Here is a 17,082-nt window from a genome sequence, read left to right as displayed (position 1 = left end):
TATCTATCTATCTATTTATCTATCTATCTATCTATCTATCTATCTATCTATCTATCTATCTATCTATCTATCTATCTATCTATCTATCTATCTTTCTATCTATTTGAAATATAACAAATATATATTACTATCTACTATATATTACTATTACATTATTATTATATTATTTCTCTCAGTGTATATTTTTTCTTATACAAAAAATCGCTCTATATTAATCAATACGCTCAAGTTGTCATCACGTTTCTAACTGTCACTGTAAAAACGGAAGCTGAAAACCAAAACAAACTGTAAATTTTGCAGTTATAAAGAAAAATTAATTATAATTATAGAAAAATAAACAAAATTAAAATGGAAATCACACTGGCCATTATTAAACCTCATGTAGTGCGTAATACAGTAGCCTTCCGGGCTTTAAAAAGTTTAATAAAAGAACATTTTAAAATACTGGACTCCAAAGAAGTGCACATTACGAAACAACTGTCGGAAAAGTTTTATGAAGAGCACAAGGGTAAATTCTTTTATAATCGTTTAACAACCTTTATGGGAAGGTGAGAATGAGTATAATTAACTTTTTAAAACAATTTTCTAAGTGAATGTCTTTTTCCAGTGGTCCCAGTTATGCTTTAATATTACAATCTCAAGGCAGCATATCTAAGTGGAGAGGTTTAATGGGTCCCACTAAAGTCTATAAGGCAGTGTATTCAAATCCTGACTGTATAAGAGCCATTTATGGTCTTTCGGATACCCGCAATGCTTGCCATGGTTCAGATAGTGTGGAATCTGCTTTAAGGGAAATATCAATATTATTTCCAGAATTCAATAAAGATGTCTTAACATCAGAGAACAGCTGATGGGTGTAAAAAAAACATCTGGGTGTTAATTTTTTTGCTTCAGCTGTGGGTGTTGTCTTTGTGGCGTTGAAAAAATCGCTTATTTTATGCAAAGTATGAATAAGCAACGTAAAGAGTATTTATTTGCAATCTATAGAAAAAAGTAACGACTTTTTCAAAGTGTTTTAGTAAAAGAAAATGAATTTAATCTTCTATTTGGAAGTTGGAAACGTAAATATGTACTTCCAACAGTGGAGATATAGACTACATTTCACATTGAAACTATATATGAAGAGATTTAGAAATGTATCTGAATAATATTCTGCGAAGCAAAATAGCTAATGTGGATCATGTTTTCGGTTAGGTTTATCAGCTTTCGAAAAGATATTCCGATCGTCATTTCTCTGTGAGAAACAGATTCAAGATCTTCACAAGAACATATTAAAAAATATAATCGGGAGATGTGGTGGAACAGCTTCTCCAGCATTCTTTACTTTTTATTTAATAAATTGTTGAATAAATTTATAGCACTCGACATTAATTTCTGCATGGATCAGAAAATTATCTCAAATTTTATGAGATTGAAAGAAAAACAGAAGATTTGTATGTTTGTTTGATATGTAATGTATTTTTGGAAAAATATATCTAACTATCAATCTATCTACCTATCTATCTTTCGATCTATCTATTTATATATCTATCTATCTATATATCTATCTATCTATATATCTATCTATATATCTATCTATCTATCTATCTATCTATCTATCTATCTATCTATCTATCTATCTATCTTTCGATCTATCTATCTATCTATCTATCTATCTATCTATCTATCTATCTATCTATATAGCTATCTATCTATCTATCTATCTATCTACCTATCTATTTATCGATCGATCTATCGATCGATCTATCTATCGATCGATCGATCTATCTATCTATCTATCTATCTATCTATCTATCTATCTATCTATCTATCTATCTATCTATCTATCTATCTATCTATCTATCTATCTTTCTATCTATCTATCTATCTATCTATCTATCTATCTATCTATCTATCTATCTATCTATCTATCTATATTGTATGTTCCTTCGTATATTTAAAGTCTACTCTATATACCGCCACTTCCATTGTAATATTGATAAAAACATTTATTTACTTTTTTTAATGTATATATAAGTAATGTATTATGTATAAGGCAGAAGTAAAAAATAACAATAAGTAAAATATATGTATATTTATATGTATCTTAACTATAATTTGATGTGCACCTTTGTTTTGAAAATAATAATATAACTTCAATATATTTTGAAGAAGAATTCCACACTTTCTTATTCTATTCGACGTTAAAGTTAAATCAGATTTAAAGTTTTTTTTATTAACAATTGTCATCTTTCCATTTTTCCTTTGCTTCGAGTTTTGCTTCAGGTACCAAAGAACTCTTAACACCGCCCAATATATTAGTGGTGGCTTGGGTAGCCAAGACCGCGGGACATACCACCAGTTGGGGAACTTGACGCATAACGGCTCCAACAGCACCTGTCAAACCTTTCTGATCATGTTCGGCTGCTGCTGTTTCAATGAGATTATTCGCTGAATCATTGATGCCTTCTTTGAGTATTTGATAGGCGTTGGCTACGCCCTCACGTATATCTTTGGGGCGATTATGACGTTTTTTGCGGCCTCGTTTGCTTTTCTTGGATTGACGGACTGAGGGCCCAGAGGAAACCATATCGAATGCAGTTTCTGCTGTAAATTGTAAAAGTTGTATGAGTCTAGAAGTGATTTCTAGAGCCGCCAAAATAGTGCGTGCACTAAAACTTTGGGCACCCAATTGTAGGCCTCTTATCAAACGGCCATCTTTTTGATAGTGTTCTATGGGTAACCAAAACAAGTCGTAGATACCTTGGAATAGCTGTACAAAAGCATAAGTAGGACCCACTCCCGATAAGATCTTGGGCAATTGATTACGTTTTATATCCCTTAACCATTCTTTGCACAGATAATTACACACTTTTTCAAAGCCCAGTAGGCCACGTCTATACACGATTTTACGTAAAATAATTTCGGAACATTGTAGTTGACCTAGGCCCATTAATAGGCCAGCTATAGGTCCCTTGGAAAGTTCAACTCTTCGGCCATGATAATCGAAACGTATGGATACATCTGGGGTGAAAACAATTTCTCGGAAATATATGGGAGCATTATTCACTTCCGGCGAAGCTGACATCACACTATTGTCCGATTTAATGGAACGACTGTCGGCACTTTCCTGTTCATCGATTAGTAGAGAAATATTTTCATTAACAATACGACGTGCCCTTAGATCATTTACAGCATCGGGAATTTCTTGTTCATCTTCAGTGATTGTCATAATGGGAACTTCTGTTTTAGCTACAGCGAGTTTAGAAGGTTTGCCTTCTTCTGTTGACTTGTCCGTTGAGTTGTCTTTGTCACAGGCTTTACCGAAATTGGTGAAAAAGTCAGTTAAAAACTCCAGAGTATCTTGATCGATGTGTACACGCAACGGGCACAGTGAGATGCGCAGTGAACATTCTTGATTATTACTTTGCTGAGGATTGGGTCGTACGTGGATAGCTTTAACCAATACCATGTGTTGATTCCTACGATTGCTAAAACTTTTCGTATTGGCATTGTAGAGAAACTTGTTGATTTCGGAACTTTGCAAACGATCACGTATTTCGATTTCATTCACCATTAGCACTTGCCTAGAGGCATACATAGTGTGGCGGGGATACACTTCATAGGAAAATCTAACTTTTGTAAATTGCATTTCCACCAGGACTTCATGATTGCGTGAGCTGCCACCCACCGACTTCCAGGTGAGTTTTTCTTTAGGTTTCTTCACCTGTGGCAGGTGAGACGATTCGTTGGCATAGAACACACCCTGGCGATAGGTATCTGACATGGCAGTTTTGTTTGCACTTGTTTCTCCTCCTGTGCCTGCTGATGCTGTTGTAGCGGGTGTTTTTCCCCCAGCAGAAGATGAGGTAGTGGGAAAATCATGACCACCATACAAGTGCCAGGTAAAGGTCATTTCGCAAAGAGTATAACGTTGTTCGGGCATGGGAAAATTAGTGGGAGTTCGCAGTAGATCATTACTGGAAGACGAGGGCAGACAGAAATGATTGTCAACAATCATTAAAGGATCATCAGATACCTCAACAGCACCAGTAGATAATTTAGTATTCACAAAAGCATGTTCTTCCTCGGCTATTATACAGTAGTCTTCCTCATTGGAGGAGCCATTGTGTAGTTCTTCGAACAAGGCGTTATCCTCCTCTGTGATCTCGCCAAATTCCGCTTTTATGATGGGTAAAGTTGGTAGGGTTTCTTTACTGCTGCTGGCAGTATTAAGAGTAGATTTTTCCATTGTTTCTGTGGTGACATTTGCCTCCTGTTTAATCAGATGTTTATTGTTTTCATCGGGAAAATAAAACAATTTAAGTTCATCTTTTCCTCTTATTGGTTCTTCTTCATCAATGGTTTCTAAAGTACAGCTTTCTTCCGGCGACTCTTGCACCGCTTCAGCCATTAGTATGTTAACACGTTCTTGTTGTTTTTTGGTTATCTCTTTCGTCAACTGCTGCTCGGTTTGTGATAAAAAGAAATCTGACTCCGAACTTAATGAAGATTGCAAAGATTGCTCTTTAAGATTTGTTTGTTCATTAGAGGGATTCGTATTATTTGCCATATAGCCAATGAGTTGAGCAAAGGCACTTCCCGAATCATAACAAGTGCGAAAATGTACATCGTGAATGGAACATCTCAAATCGAAGGTAGGACATTTATCAGAGTCCTCATCATTTAAACGCAATGAAATATCCAACAAACCCACATCCAAAACCGGCACAAGACTTTTGGCGTCTATAAACGAAACCATATAACAGGGATATTTCTTATGTAACGATTCCTCATAGGGCGCTAATGACAAAACACATTCCTCCAATACAAAACGTAAATTACAGCACGGCATTGAGGGTATTATGTTGCTGCAGATCGAGAAATAAAACAATTCCAAAACGGCACGATAAGAGAAATTCTCCGGACGAAAATCTATGGCACAATCCCACAAGTGTAGCTGCATTTCTGACAAAACACTAAAGGCTTTATAGCCCTCTATGGGATAATCTACCACATCTAGGAAATCAATTAGTTGGTTTAACCAATACAAAGAAGGGCTAGAAGGATTATAGCGCAATGTGGTGTAATGTATTCCGGCCGTTATTTTAATCCTTTTGATTCTTTGTTGAGGATTCTTTTTCATTTCTATGACTATGGAAAACATGTCATTGTCCTGCTCTGGTACGACTATACCTTTAGTTAAACCAAGGGGTATTTTGTAAAGAGTAGACTGCATAAAATCTTCAACTTTAGCCTGATGATCAAATCTTAAAGGGGTATTCATGGGCACTATGCCGCAATGATAGATTTCACCGCTATTAATTTGTGTGCACAAATAGGAAAGATTCAAATCACTTTTAAAACCAGCCACCAAAAATATTTTTACTTTTTCAACATTAAGCAGGAACTTGCCGCACACTTGAGGCAAAACATGTTTATCATTATCACGCACTGGCACAAAACAAGAACCCGAAACTTTACCCAATAATATTTCCACCGAACAATTGTGTTGTGACATTTTGGCGGCAAACGTTTGAGGCGGCTGCTGTTGCTTGACCGAAATACCATCATCGTCCTCATCTATTTCCAAATCTTCTTCCTGCTCTTGGTTATCATCACTTTGATCGCTTTGCTCAAAAACTAAGGGAGGCTTACTGCTGCTAAGACTATGAGTAGCGGTTGCAAAAGACTCATCATTTTGTGCTATGGCTGAGATATAAACGGAATCCATTAAACCCATATTTAAAAGACTTTGACCCATTTGTTGTTGCGAGTCCATAGCTGAAGATTTTGTGATATAAGGACAGGAAGGCTCCCACATAAATAGATCGCTATTAAGTCGATTGTATATAACCTCATATAATTGTTTGGATTCTATTATAAAATCTACATGAGGAAAATTTAATTTTACTTGTATTTCCGAATTGGCCATGGTAGTTTCACAGAATTCATCTATTTCATGTTTTTCTCCCGGCAGCAAAATGTTTTCCGTTAAATCATTTTCCATTTTGTTGTTATAAGACGATGTGCTGCTTTGCCGGCAATGTCTTTTGGAACTAAAGGGGAGTTTAGTTTCGCTATTGGTTTCTAATGAAGCAAAGTTTCTTTCAGCAAAGTCTATTAAAATACTAGGATAGTTTTCCATTAGTGGCTTGTTTAGTTGTTTATCATAGGTAGCGGTTAGTAAGTGATTTTGTAAGTCATCCGTTTCCGCATATAATATTTCGATTTGTGATCCATACAATTTTAATCTGCTTTCACAAAGGATTACTTTTAACTTTGCAAAACGTAATAGAAGATAATCAGTACGTATATTTTGTTTCCACCAGGGTACACGTAAAGGATCATGTAAAGGTCTTAAGTCGACAATGGGAAAACGTAGTTTCAAATCTAACAAAGCGCAGTTGATGGTTAGTTCGGTTCTGTTACCAGTATTTAAATCTTCTTTTAAGTTAGACTGTGCTACTTGGGAAGAGTAATTAACATAGGGTGATGGAGCAAAAAATGAACCCAAACGATCTATTATTGTTATATCAAACTCTAAAATATTCTCCTCTAGCATTATGTCTATATTTGTACGGCTATTCTTTTTCATTTTAATGCAATTGCTGGTGCTGAAATTCATGGTGAATTCTGGTCTTATTTGATATCCATTGAAACAGTTCTTATTGCGATTAAATCTTAGCAAGTGTGTCACCTGCTGCTCTAATACCTCACACAATTCTACCTTGGTAGCTGAAATGCTGGTGCTGATTTGTAAGATATTTTGATTGCGATTTTGTTTACCTTCCGCCACTATGGGATTTAGTCTAAGGAATAAATGATTTTTACTACAATACAAACTGGGACTGCTTAGCTCACGTTCCACCGAAGTCTGGGCCGCATACGTGAAGAAACTTTGTGCAATTGTTAGCAGTTCTTTAAGACTACGTTCATTCCAGAAGTGTTGATGAGAATTTGAATTGGATTCTACTAGAATGTCTTCATGTAAAATAACTCCTACCAATGCGGACACTTTTATCACAAAATTGGAAATTTCTGCAGAGGAATCTATATTTGGGGCTTTGCGTTGATATCGTGAGACACTTGTTATGGTACTGGAACTAAGTGAAGAAGATGCTACCGAATCACAATAATTTTCACAATTACGATACAAATTGCTAGTGGGTGTGGTTTTCACATTGGATGGAGGACAATTCCACATATTTAAATTGCCATGGGCCAAATTACTATCGTATCTTTCCTGCTGCTCTCTTTGTAGTTCAAATTCTTCTGGATTATACGTAGCGGTACGTGGTTTTCTATAAGATTCGTCTTCACTAAATGCCTCAAGAAAATGGGTCAACAGTTGCAATTGACGTGGTGAGAATATAGCGCATATAGCTCCTAGTTCCACATCGAAACATATCTTTGGCCCCGTTATTTCTTCTGATTGTTTTACTTTTATCTGCAAATTTTGCTGGCCCATAAACTGTAAAATGGGAATATCTTCGTGCTGAACTTGACATTCACTTTCCGATATCCAATTTTCTTGCGTAAACATGGACACTCCTGTCAGTTTAACCGAGTGTTTAGCATACGTAGGCAATCTATTCAAATGTTCACTTTGTGTATTTGTACTCTCAGCACTCGACATTTGGGGCATTTTCTCATTGCCTGTTTCATTTTTATAGAATAACTCATTTAAATGTAAAATTAAAGCCACTCCCCTTAGCCTATAATGGCAGGGATATTCAATTTTTAGAGTAATATTAGAAAATTTTGCTTGTATTCGGTTTAAAACATTGTCTATAGTTTCAGCAAACTTCTCTAAACCTGCTATAGTTCCTGTCGCAACACCTCTACTAGTACATTCTGACTCATCTTCTTCCTCCTCCTCTTGACGCATACACTCTTCAGCCAATTGCAGGGAACTACTCACCGATGACCACATCGACTCTATCATAGACTCATGACCCTCATGGGCCCTTTTTACTGGCCTTAAACACAACACCACATCCGATGCCTCAATAGAACTATCATTGGTCATTAATGCATTCCACGGCACTGACACGGTCAGCAAACCAATTTGACCGTCAGTAAATTCAAAGGGCCAGCCTTGTGCATCCAACAGTTCATTGAGAGCCTCTACACGCAGTGATACATTCTTAATTGTAGCCTTTCCATTATACAGCTCAATGTTGAGTTGTTCAAGATTTAGTTTTTCGTCTAGGAATTGTCCTAAATAACGTTGCAATAAATAGCGACATGTTTTATTCTTCAGACCGTCCCACACATTAAACCATGACATATTCCACTATTTATGTTTCTTTTTCTTAAATTTACTTTTAATTTAAATATAAAATTATGCGTTTTTATCAAATCTTTCTAACTTGTTTTCTATTATTATTATTATTGTTGTATTGTTTTTAATGCGTATATTTTTCAACAAAGAAATCGTCGTCAAAGATCTGCGCCGACAAGCATAAACGTCAGCAACGGCAAATACTCTTAATTTTAGCGACGGCTTTAAATCGTCTTTAGGCCGGCTATGTTTTTTTAAACACTAAAGTCACTGGATCTAAAAGCTGAATAGGAGAAATTGTTTGCCTTCCAAATGAATCCAGTAAGATGAGATTTTTGGACTTTCGAAATTTTAGGGGTTTAATTTCAGCAATCGCGTATGCGGGAAACAACCCAAATCTAAAATATATACATAAATTTATGACATATATTTCAAACGAATAATTTAGTACATTTTTAAAAATTTAGTTTTTGAGAAATTCAAAAAATCAAAAGTAGCAGCCACCATTGGGTGGCTGCTACTATCAACTTAAATTACAACAAATTTAAAATTTATTAATTTCAAAATAAATTAAACCTTTTTTACTACCATAAAATGCAACTCTAAATTAAAACATAAACAAACGAAAATGTCTTACATCTGGCAACATTTGATGGCATAATATACTTGACAGCTGGTGAGCGTATTGATTTATTATCGTAAAAATTTCCAGCAATTTTAGTGTTTCTATGTAAAAATTCGTATTTCTTTGCTAAAAATAACAAAGTTAATGGTAAATTTTATACAAAATGAATAAATAGATATTTTTAGTTTATTAATCTTTATTTTTTTTTTAACTTAAAGGCTTCAACTAGCACTTCAAGCGTTTTGGAAGAGCGACGCATTTGGGTAGGAAATTTGGATCCCAGGCTAAGCGAGTAAGTTGTTTAAAATGAGTTGTTTGTTTAATTATTATAAAATAAAAGCTAATTTGTAAACATTTTCTAAATTCCTTTCAAAACTATGGGTTTCAACTTTTGAAAATTGTGCAAAAATGCGGTGCCATTGAAAAATTTGATATGCTGTTCCATAAAGGTGGCCCGTTACAGGGTCAATCGAGAGGTTATGCATTTGTAACTTTTGCACAGGTAAGGAATATAGAAAATTCTGAAAATATATCTAAAATTTGTTTAATATTGTTACTAAACTGTGTAATTTTGACATATAACTTTCAGGCTGAAGGTGCCATTAGAGCTTTGGGCAAACTTAATGGTCATATGGTATTAAATCGTCCCATAGCAGTGAGATTGGCCAAAAATGTGAATTATGTAAGTTTGTTAATAAATAACACATCTCAAATTATTAAGGTATACATTGCCTTTTACAGGATGAACTAGAACGTCCCAAACCAAAAATAGAAATACCTGCACTCGGCACTGGCAAGAAGGAAGGCAAAATTAGCAAAGAAGAAGCCATAAAAGCCATCGAACAAAAACTTAAAATCTTAGAAAGCCAAAAAGATGATTTAGAATTTAATCAATCTTTAGCCTGTGAAGTACCTCTTATACAAAAGTATCAATTCAATAAAGATCGTGATAGTAGTGGAGCCTGCACCACGTCCCAAAGGAGAACATATCATAAAAGCAGCTCGGGTCCATATAATCGCCATCAAAGGCCCAAAAGAAGATAGAAATAAGTTTAGGTTTTTTTCTTTAGAAACAATCTGGACTTTAATTTTACTCTCATTTCATTTCTTACATCTTTAACAATGTTTGTATGTCATCATTACATCTTTAATTTCTACTAAAATAAACTTATTTTTTTTTTTTTTTTTTTTTTTTGTTTAAGTAATTAATAATTTATTAACAGTTTTTATTTGGGGGCAAATATAAATTTACCACGCATTCTTTCGGGCAAAGGTACTGTGCCAGGGCAGGGTACTTGACCAGGAATTTCACAAATACAATGGCGATTGCAGCCATAACCAAAGTTGGCGGGATTGTCTTTACTCTCGGCTAATCTGGCTTCAGCATCAAGTTGTTCTCTAAAAAATAGGGAAATAAAACAAATGTTTAAAACTTCAATTAATCGAAATTTGTGGAAAAATTTATATTTTTTTTAAAATGAACACTATTTTGAATTTTTTATTTAAATAAGTGAAATTTTCATTAATATTCCAGAAAATTTTTCAAAAAAGACATTTAAAAAATTTTATATTAAAGGAGTTTTGTTTAATTTTCAATTCAATAAGTAATTTTCAAAAATATTCTATAAAAAGAAAATTTTTGAAAATTTTTCTTTAAAAAAAATTAAAAAAATGTTCTATTAAATGTGGATTTATCAAAAATGTTCTATAAAAATAGAATTTTTCTAAAATTTTTTTACAGAAAGAGATTTTTTTAAAATTTTTCTATAAAAACAGAAATTTTTGAAAATTTTCTATAAAAAAGAGAATTTTTCAAAAATTTGCTAGTAATTTTTTAAATGATAAATTTCCTAAAAGAAATTTCGAAAAATTTGAAACGCTTCTTAAAAACCCTCGTAAAGATAATAATACAGTTCCTTTCATCGCCTACTTACTTTGTCTTGCCAACCACTCTCATCAAGTGCTCCTCAATTTCATGTCTATTCTTACTGTCCACATCAATCAACATATCACGACCATCCTCAAAATAACATCTTACAAAGGGAGAGGGTGTCATATTTTTAAAAGTAACAACTTGAACTTGAGGATTTTTGTATTGAACTTGAGGTATATTCCAGAAAACAAAATCTCTATTAAAATAAAAATTAATAAAATAAATCAACAATTTATCAATGTTACGTATTCTACTCACCTAGCACCATCATGATGTTCACCGTAGGTATTGTAATTGACACTGAATATTTTCACTTTATTTTTTAAAACCAATTTGCCGGCATTCAAATACTCTAGGGTACGACGTATGGGAGCTCTTCCTTTCATGAACGGCATTTTGTTTGGATTTTATTTAATGTTTTTATTGAAAAAAATAAGAAATATTTGTAAGAAATTGACCAACTGTCTAGAAATGCATGTGAAATACAAAGCCCTGCGACGACAAATGTTAAAGGCGGCTGACACTAAAGTTAACGGCGGCGGCTTAAAATCGACTGTAAGCCGGCTAAGTTCTCAAATACGCTTAATTTTAAAATTTTCAAAGATTTTAAATAAAAACGGAATTTGAGTGATAAAAAATTGGGATTTTGTATATAATTTAGAGCAAGCACAAAAGTTGTATGAGAAATTGTGCAGGGATAGGGAAAAATAAAACATTCATTTATTCATGTATTCCTTAAAATATAAAACAAATCGAAGACGCGTAGTGTGGACCCCGGCTTTAGCATTATTTGGCAGACACAAGCACATCCGCTGTAAAATAAATTCAATTGTATGTCATGCCAGTCAAGTGTTCGCCTTCTGGCTGCTTTTAGAACAACGGTTCCGCGGACTGCTAGTGATCCGTAAAAGAATTCTAGGTGCTCCGCGAAGACCAACGACAAAAAACCTGATAAACAATGTTCTTTTTTATATATTTATGTGAAAACATATTAAAAACATCTCCAATTTTTTGATAAAATATAAAAAAATGCAATTTTTGTCAATAATCCCAGATTTGTTGGTGACTTCTTGAATTTCATTTATTTTCAGTTTATCAGGGCAAGTACTTTCACAAGTACTTTCACAATGATTTCAAGTCATATATTATGCGTATAACGCATTCCGCTACAACATCGAAGAAGTCTAACTTCCTTATATTACTTACTCAACTCACACCTCTGCAATCACAACAAATTCTAAAAACTCTGTGTCAGGGGCTGATAGAAGTTTTACTCAAAAATATCTATTACACGGTCTTCCGTTGAAGGCCTATTAGAAGATCTGGCGCACTGTGGAAGATTTGGTTTTTCGTATCGAAAATGGTTTTTGCAAAGTTTTTACATGTAAACACATATACTGCACACATGTATATGTACTACACATTTGTGCATGTGCGACAACATATAAAAAAACCCTCATTTGATGTCATTATAATGTTGATACCACATACTTAACTAACAAAAAAACATTAAAAAAATCTTATACAATCTTCTTTGTATGCAAATTTAAAACTTCACCAAAACCAGAAGAAATTGCTTTGGTCATCACAATTTCATTTTTTGTAGTTGGTACTTTTCCCTGAATTTTTACCATTTTCTTGTAGTAAAATATACATATATGACGACTGACTGCCATAAGGAACACAATAAATGCATTTACCACATGTCAAGTGCAAGTCATAAGACTAATGGCCAACTATTTTTGGCGATTTTTTGAATGAACAATTTTTCTACTACGTGTAGGTAAAGCACGACCAAAAATGTTGACAGTTAATTATGTTGGAGGTAACTTTTTAACAGGTTTTAAAGGAAATAACTTTGTTTTTAAGGTACAAAGAATATGATAAGGATCTTTGTGGTATTGCAAGAATTGATCTATCTATCTATCTATCTATCTATCTATCTATCTATCTATCTATCTATCTATCTATCTATCTATCTATCTATCTATCTATCTATCTATCTATCTATCTATCTATCTATCTATCTATCTATCTATCTATCTATCTATCTATCTATCTATCTATCTATCTATCTATCTATCTATCTATCTATCTATCTATCTATCTATCTATCTATCTATCTATCTATCTATCTATCACTAAAATTGTTGCATACCTACAATACCTCTCTCAAAAAATTTACTCTGTTTATTGCAATTATAATAGGTTTGCTCTTTCTCGACAGTTAATATTAAATACATTTAAACCTGTTGATTTCATTATTTATTTCAACCCCAAGATTATTAGCAAATTTTAACTTTTCGTCTTATTGCCATTTCCTCTGCTTACTCTCATGCGAGGCAAAAGTAAAATGAGCTATTTGCGCATACAAACTGTCTTTTTTTGCTTTTTCTTTACTCCACTAAACTCTTTCCGTTTCACGTTTTGTTTATCAGTTCTTAGTGTGATGTCTTAATAATACGTTCGTCTTCCGGTAGTGTCGAAATAAGGAAAAAGTTTAAAAATATAAAAGTGTTTAAATTTTTACAAAGATTGGGTAGAAATGTAAATTATAAAAAGTTGTTTGAGAAAATATTAAATTTCGTTAATAATTTGCGGTAATAGTTTAAGAAAACAAGTTGTTGTGAAGAAAAAAGTACTGCCGGCAGCGCAGTCGTGAAGAAAAAATATGTATTCATTGTTCTTGCAAATTCTCTCTTGTTGAAGTTTTTTTTTATGTAAAATAGTTTTTTATTGCAATTTGTGACAAGTGGAAGTTATATGTGAAGAGAAAGAAAAGAGAGCAGGGAGGAAAATAAAGTGTATATAAATGTTATATAAAGTAAAAGCTCCAACTATGGCCTGTTTTGTTAATAAAAAGGAAAAAGTGTTTAAAGTGCTTTTTGGCTAAAGTTAAAAATGTAATACTTATGTTTTATAATAAAATAATTAAATATAGATGAAAGAATTAAAAATAAGTAAAAATAAAATAAAAAAAAACTAAATTTTAGAATGCTCCTTCTACGGTCTGTTTTTATATGAAGTCAAAGTTAAGTGCAAATTATTGGTGTTAAAAGAAAATGATTACAGAAAAGCAGAAAAAAATCAGTTACTTTTCAAAAAAGGTAAATTTACATTTGAAATTATTAATTTGATATAAGAATTAAACAAGATTTTCTATGAAATGAACTTTTGAAACTGTTTTATAATTGTAAACAGACTTTTTTAGACAATTTTGTATAGAAGACTGTCGTTTTAATTAAGTTTCATTTTGTATAGATCCCATGTTTTCAAAAACTGTTTTGTTCAAAAACTTTTTTTAAGAAAATTGTCCATAAAACGAGTTTTTGAAATAATTTCATTTGTGACTAGTAACTAGCTTTTGTAACACATGCTTGTCCTATGAGAAAGTCAATCGTCACCTCATAGATTACTAAGAGATAGACAAAAAGCTATTTTTTTGGTGTCCTCTCTCATGTATACAAAAGGAACAATAAAGCAGGGGTGCCAGATACTTTTAAAGAAAAATCGGCAAATTTGTCCCAAAAAATCGGCAATTTATAAAAACACTCCTTATATACGATTTCAAACATTTTTATTAAAAAGAAAACAAAGAAAATCATTCATATTAATTTAATATACACATCGTTACAGTTATCATATATTATAAATGAGATCAATTAAGTTTAAACTTTTTTATTATAAATTAAGTAAGACATTATATAAGTCTTGGAAAGAAATTTATTTTTTTTGTAAATACATATTTGAAAAATTTCTTTAAAATTAAAAAATTTTATTTCTCTGAATTCAGAGTCCAATATTTGTTTTTCATCCTCAGATACTATGTTTGGAAACTCACTCAGAATTTCAATACATGAATTATATTTCCTTTCCATGACGAATATAGGATTTATTATATTCAAAGATTTAAAACTTTTACTTTCGAAATTAAAACGTTTTAAAATTTGATTCAAAAGCTCAATGTAAAAATTTGTACAGTTATTTTTAATTTTTAAAATTTCAAATTTACTAAGTTTCGTTTTCAAAATTAATTCACTGGCATAAAGACCCAAATAAACTTTATCGGTATCCAAAAAATTATTTTTGTCCATAAAATCTGTTAAATAAATTTCATCAATGTTTATGTTACAATGTTTTATAAAATTACTTAAGATTATTTTAACAAGCCTTTCCATTTGATTATATAAGGTATGAATCTCTGTTGATTCGCTTTGAAAAACCTTATTTATTTTATTCACAATTTTTAAAATATATTTTAGGAATGACAAATAAATTTGATTGGAATCGTTTAAATTATCTAAAATATTTTTAGCGTTATCAATGTCATCAACATTAGCAGCGAATGAAAAATAGATTTTTAATGGTTCAAACAAATTTAAAATTCTTACCACCACTGCTTCTAGGGACAACCATCTGGTTTGGCATGGATGCAATATTTTTTTAGGTTTAATTTCCAATAATTCTTAAATGGCTTGGAATTGGTAAAATCTCTTGGGGCTATTCGATAAGTAATTGTAAATGTTTTTTGTCAGGGTTTCTACTTCAGATGGAAGCTGCAAACATGCGTAAGATGCGCATAAAGCAAGTGAATGGCAAACACATTTTATTATGAACAAATCGGGTATATCATCTTTTAACAGCTTTGCAGCAGCAAACCCCACCATATTCATCCTGTAGTTAATATTGTTTTCTGTAAAATGATCTACGATTAATTTATACAAGCTTTTAGCGTCACATTCCTGAACTTTAAGCAATCCAAAGAATAAATCTTGTATATTAAAATCAAAACATACTCGGACGACCAAGCATAATGATTTTGTATTAGACAAATCAGTAGATTCATCCACGCATAGAGAAAACTTATTGTTTCTTAAAAGTTCACAAACAGTTGAAAATTGTTTCTTTCGAATGACGTTTTTAACAATGGCATTAGCTTTAGTACGTCCCAAAGACATATTTGTGGCAATATCCGAGTCGGAAAATGAACTCTGACATACGTTTACCAAATGATCCGCAACCATGAACGGCAGGTAATGCTCCACTATAAATAAAGCCATTTTTATTTCAGCCTTTTTTGTAGAATATTTATTTTCATTAAAAACTTTGTCTATCTTTTTTTGAGCTGAAATGGCATTAGAAGCTGATATATGTTTGTTGGTCTGTGCATGTACTAAAAGATCTGTTTTTCCTGACGATGCTTTAAGCGAAACGTTACACAACTTGCAAAAGAAGGATTCATTTCTTTTTTCCGCCCAGCATTTCATATCGGAATCTATCCAATCTTCCTTGAGCTTTCTTTTTTTCTTGTCAACCTAATAAACAAATTTTATTGAATATGTTTAATATTCATTGTTTATATTTAAAATACTTACCGGTGATTGTTTATTTGAAGTGCCAGCATCTTCATCATCTGTTCTGTTTTCTATTAAAATACACGATTTCATTACTATTATTCATCTTTATTTTATGTAGTTTCAATATTTACTTACGTTTACATTTTTTTTTTAAATATCGAAGCATTTTGTTTAAAATATTATTAATTTTATATTAAAATACAAAATTTTTCACTTCACACGTATTCTTTTCTATTTTAGTTAAAAAGAACCGTTAGATTTTTTTAGATTTTTGTTTTGTTTTGCTCCTTTTATTCTTCATAGTTGGATATTTTCAAAACAAAAAAGTAGTAAACTCAAAGTAAATGCATATATGTCCATCCTTTTCACTCTTTAATAAAATAAAATATTTATTTTGCTATTAACATAGTTAAGGTATTTGGAGTTGCCAAAATTAATAAAAATGAATAATGTTACCATTTATTTAATAAGGTAAAAATCGTCATTTTTGTAGCAAAAATCGCGAAATCGGCAATTTGTTAAATTTTTGGTATAAAATCGTCAAAATGCCGATAAATCGGCAAATCTGGCAGGCCTACAATAAAGTTTTAATAAGTGAGAATTAGAACCAACCAAGAGATTAGACGTTAATTGATATCACTGTATTTTTTGGATGCATTAACTCTTTGTCGAAGTGCTGGGCGATTATAAAATTCCCGAAAACTAATTTTTCATGAGAGAAATTTATTTTTCTCTCTTTAAATTTAAATATTTCGATCGGACTGAAATCTCTCTCTCTCTCTCGAGAGAAATATATTTGAACGTTTTTCTTACACCTAGGCCTCTATCGGGCCTGTTGTGCGCTCCTTAACCAGTGCCACATGTGGAAACCGAAACCACCACCTCCGGTCTACCAGACTAG

General features: G+C 32.3%; 5 protein-coding genes across 5 annotated transcripts in view; 3 read left to right on the top strand and 2 right to left on the bottom strand.

Moving 5' to 3' along the window:
* Window positions 1-291, top strand: part of LOC111680343 (b(0,+)-type amino acid transporter 1) — a 1,935-nt gene extending 1,644 nt beyond the window's left edge. Inside the window, exon 5 of the mRNA XM_046947033.1 lies at window positions 177-291. Coding sequence (XP_046802989.1) covers window positions 177-291 — 115 coding nt within the window. The remainder of the gene's footprint in view (window positions 1-176) is intronic.
* Window positions 264-1,497, top strand: LOC111680356 (nucleoside diphosphate kinase 6). The gene is made up of 2 exons (XM_023441991.2): window positions 264-548; window positions 608-1,497. The coding sequence occupies exons 1-2, from the start codon at window positions 349-351 to the stop codon at window positions 849-851; spliced, it is 444 nt and encodes a 147-aa protein (XP_023297759.2). The 5' UTR covers window positions 264-348; the 3' UTR covers window positions 852-1,497.
* Window positions 1,498-1,970: 473 nt separating this feature from the next.
* On the bottom strand, window positions 1,971-8,431 carry LOC111680345 (autophagy-related protein 2 homolog A). Its single transcript, XM_023441981.2, has one exon. The coding sequence runs from the start codon at window positions 8,270-8,272 to the stop codon at window positions 2,216-2,218; it is 6,057 nt and encodes a 2,018-aa protein (XP_023297749.2). The 5' UTR covers window positions 8,273-8,431; the 3' UTR covers window positions 1,971-2,215.
* Window positions 8,432-8,902: 471 nt separating this feature from the next.
* On the top strand, window positions 8,903-10,076 carry LOC111680350 (probable RNA-binding protein 18). Its single transcript, XM_046946173.1, has 5 exons — window positions 8,903-9,038; window positions 9,110-9,183; window positions 9,273-9,393; window positions 9,481-9,573; window positions 9,633-10,076. Exons 1-5 carry the CDS (start codon window positions 9,036-9,038, stop codon window positions 9,933-9,935), a joined length of 594 nt encoding a protein of 197 aa, XP_046802129.1. The 5' UTR covers window positions 8,903-9,035; the 3' UTR covers window positions 9,936-10,076.
* LOC111680349 (probable 28S ribosomal protein S25, mitochondrial) lies at window positions 9,949-11,327 on the bottom strand. The gene is made up of 3 exons (XM_023441985.2): window positions 11,083-11,327; window positions 10,826-11,020; window positions 9,949-10,289 (listed from the first exon to the last, which is right to left on the bottom strand). Exons 1-3 carry the CDS (start codon window positions 11,217-11,219, stop codon window positions 10,118-10,120), a joined length of 504 nt encoding a protein of 167 aa, XP_023297753.2. The 5' UTR covers window positions 11,220-11,327; the 3' UTR covers window positions 9,949-10,117.
* Window positions 11,328-17,082: the final 5,755 nt, after the last annotated feature.

This window comes from Lucilia cuprina, chromosome 3 (assembly GCF_022045245.1).
Source record: "Lucilia cuprina isolate Lc7/37 chromosome 3, ASM2204524v1, whole genome shotgun sequence".
NCBI lineage: Eukaryota > Metazoa > Arthropoda > Insecta > Diptera > Calliphoridae > Lucilia > Lucilia cuprina.
Note: the sequence above shows the minus strand (reverse complement) of the source record. Positions and strands in the feature narration are given on the sequence as shown.

Bases quoted from the DNA above. Each gene is read 5' to 3' on its own strand.
- LOC111680356 (XM_023441991.2), top strand. From the start codon at position 349: ATGGAAATCACACTGGCCATTATTAAACCTCATGTAGTGCGTAATACA. The intron at 549-607 runs GTGAGAATGAGT...GTCTTTTTCCAG, and splicing joins TTAACAACCTTTATGGGAAG to TGGTCCCAGTTATGCTTTAA.
- LOC111680345 (XM_023441981.2), bottom strand. From the start codon at position 8,272: ATGTCATGGTTTAATGTGTGGGACGGTCTGAAGAATAAAACATGTCGC.
- LOC111680350 (XM_046946173.1), top strand. The intron at 9,394-9,480 runs GTAAGGAATATA...TATAACTTTCAG, and splicing joins CATTTGTAACTTTTGCACAG to GCTGAAGGTGCCATTAGAGC. The intron at 9,574-9,632 runs GTAAGTTTGTTA...TGCCTTTTACAG, and splicing joins TGGCCAAAAATGTGAATTAT to GATGAACTAGAACGTCCCAA.
- LOC111680349 (XM_023441985.2), bottom strand. From the start codon at position 11,219: ATGCCGTTCATGAAAGGAAGAGCTCCCATACGTCGTACCCTAGAGTAT. The intron at 11,021-11,082 runs GTGAGTAGAATA...TTATTTTAATAG, and splicing joins GAACATCATGATGGTGCTAG to AGATTTTGTTTTCTGGAATA. The intron at 10,290-10,825 runs GTAAGTAGGCGA...CCTATTTTTTAG, and splicing joins AGAGTGGTTGGCAAGACAAA to AGAACAACTTGATGCTGAAG.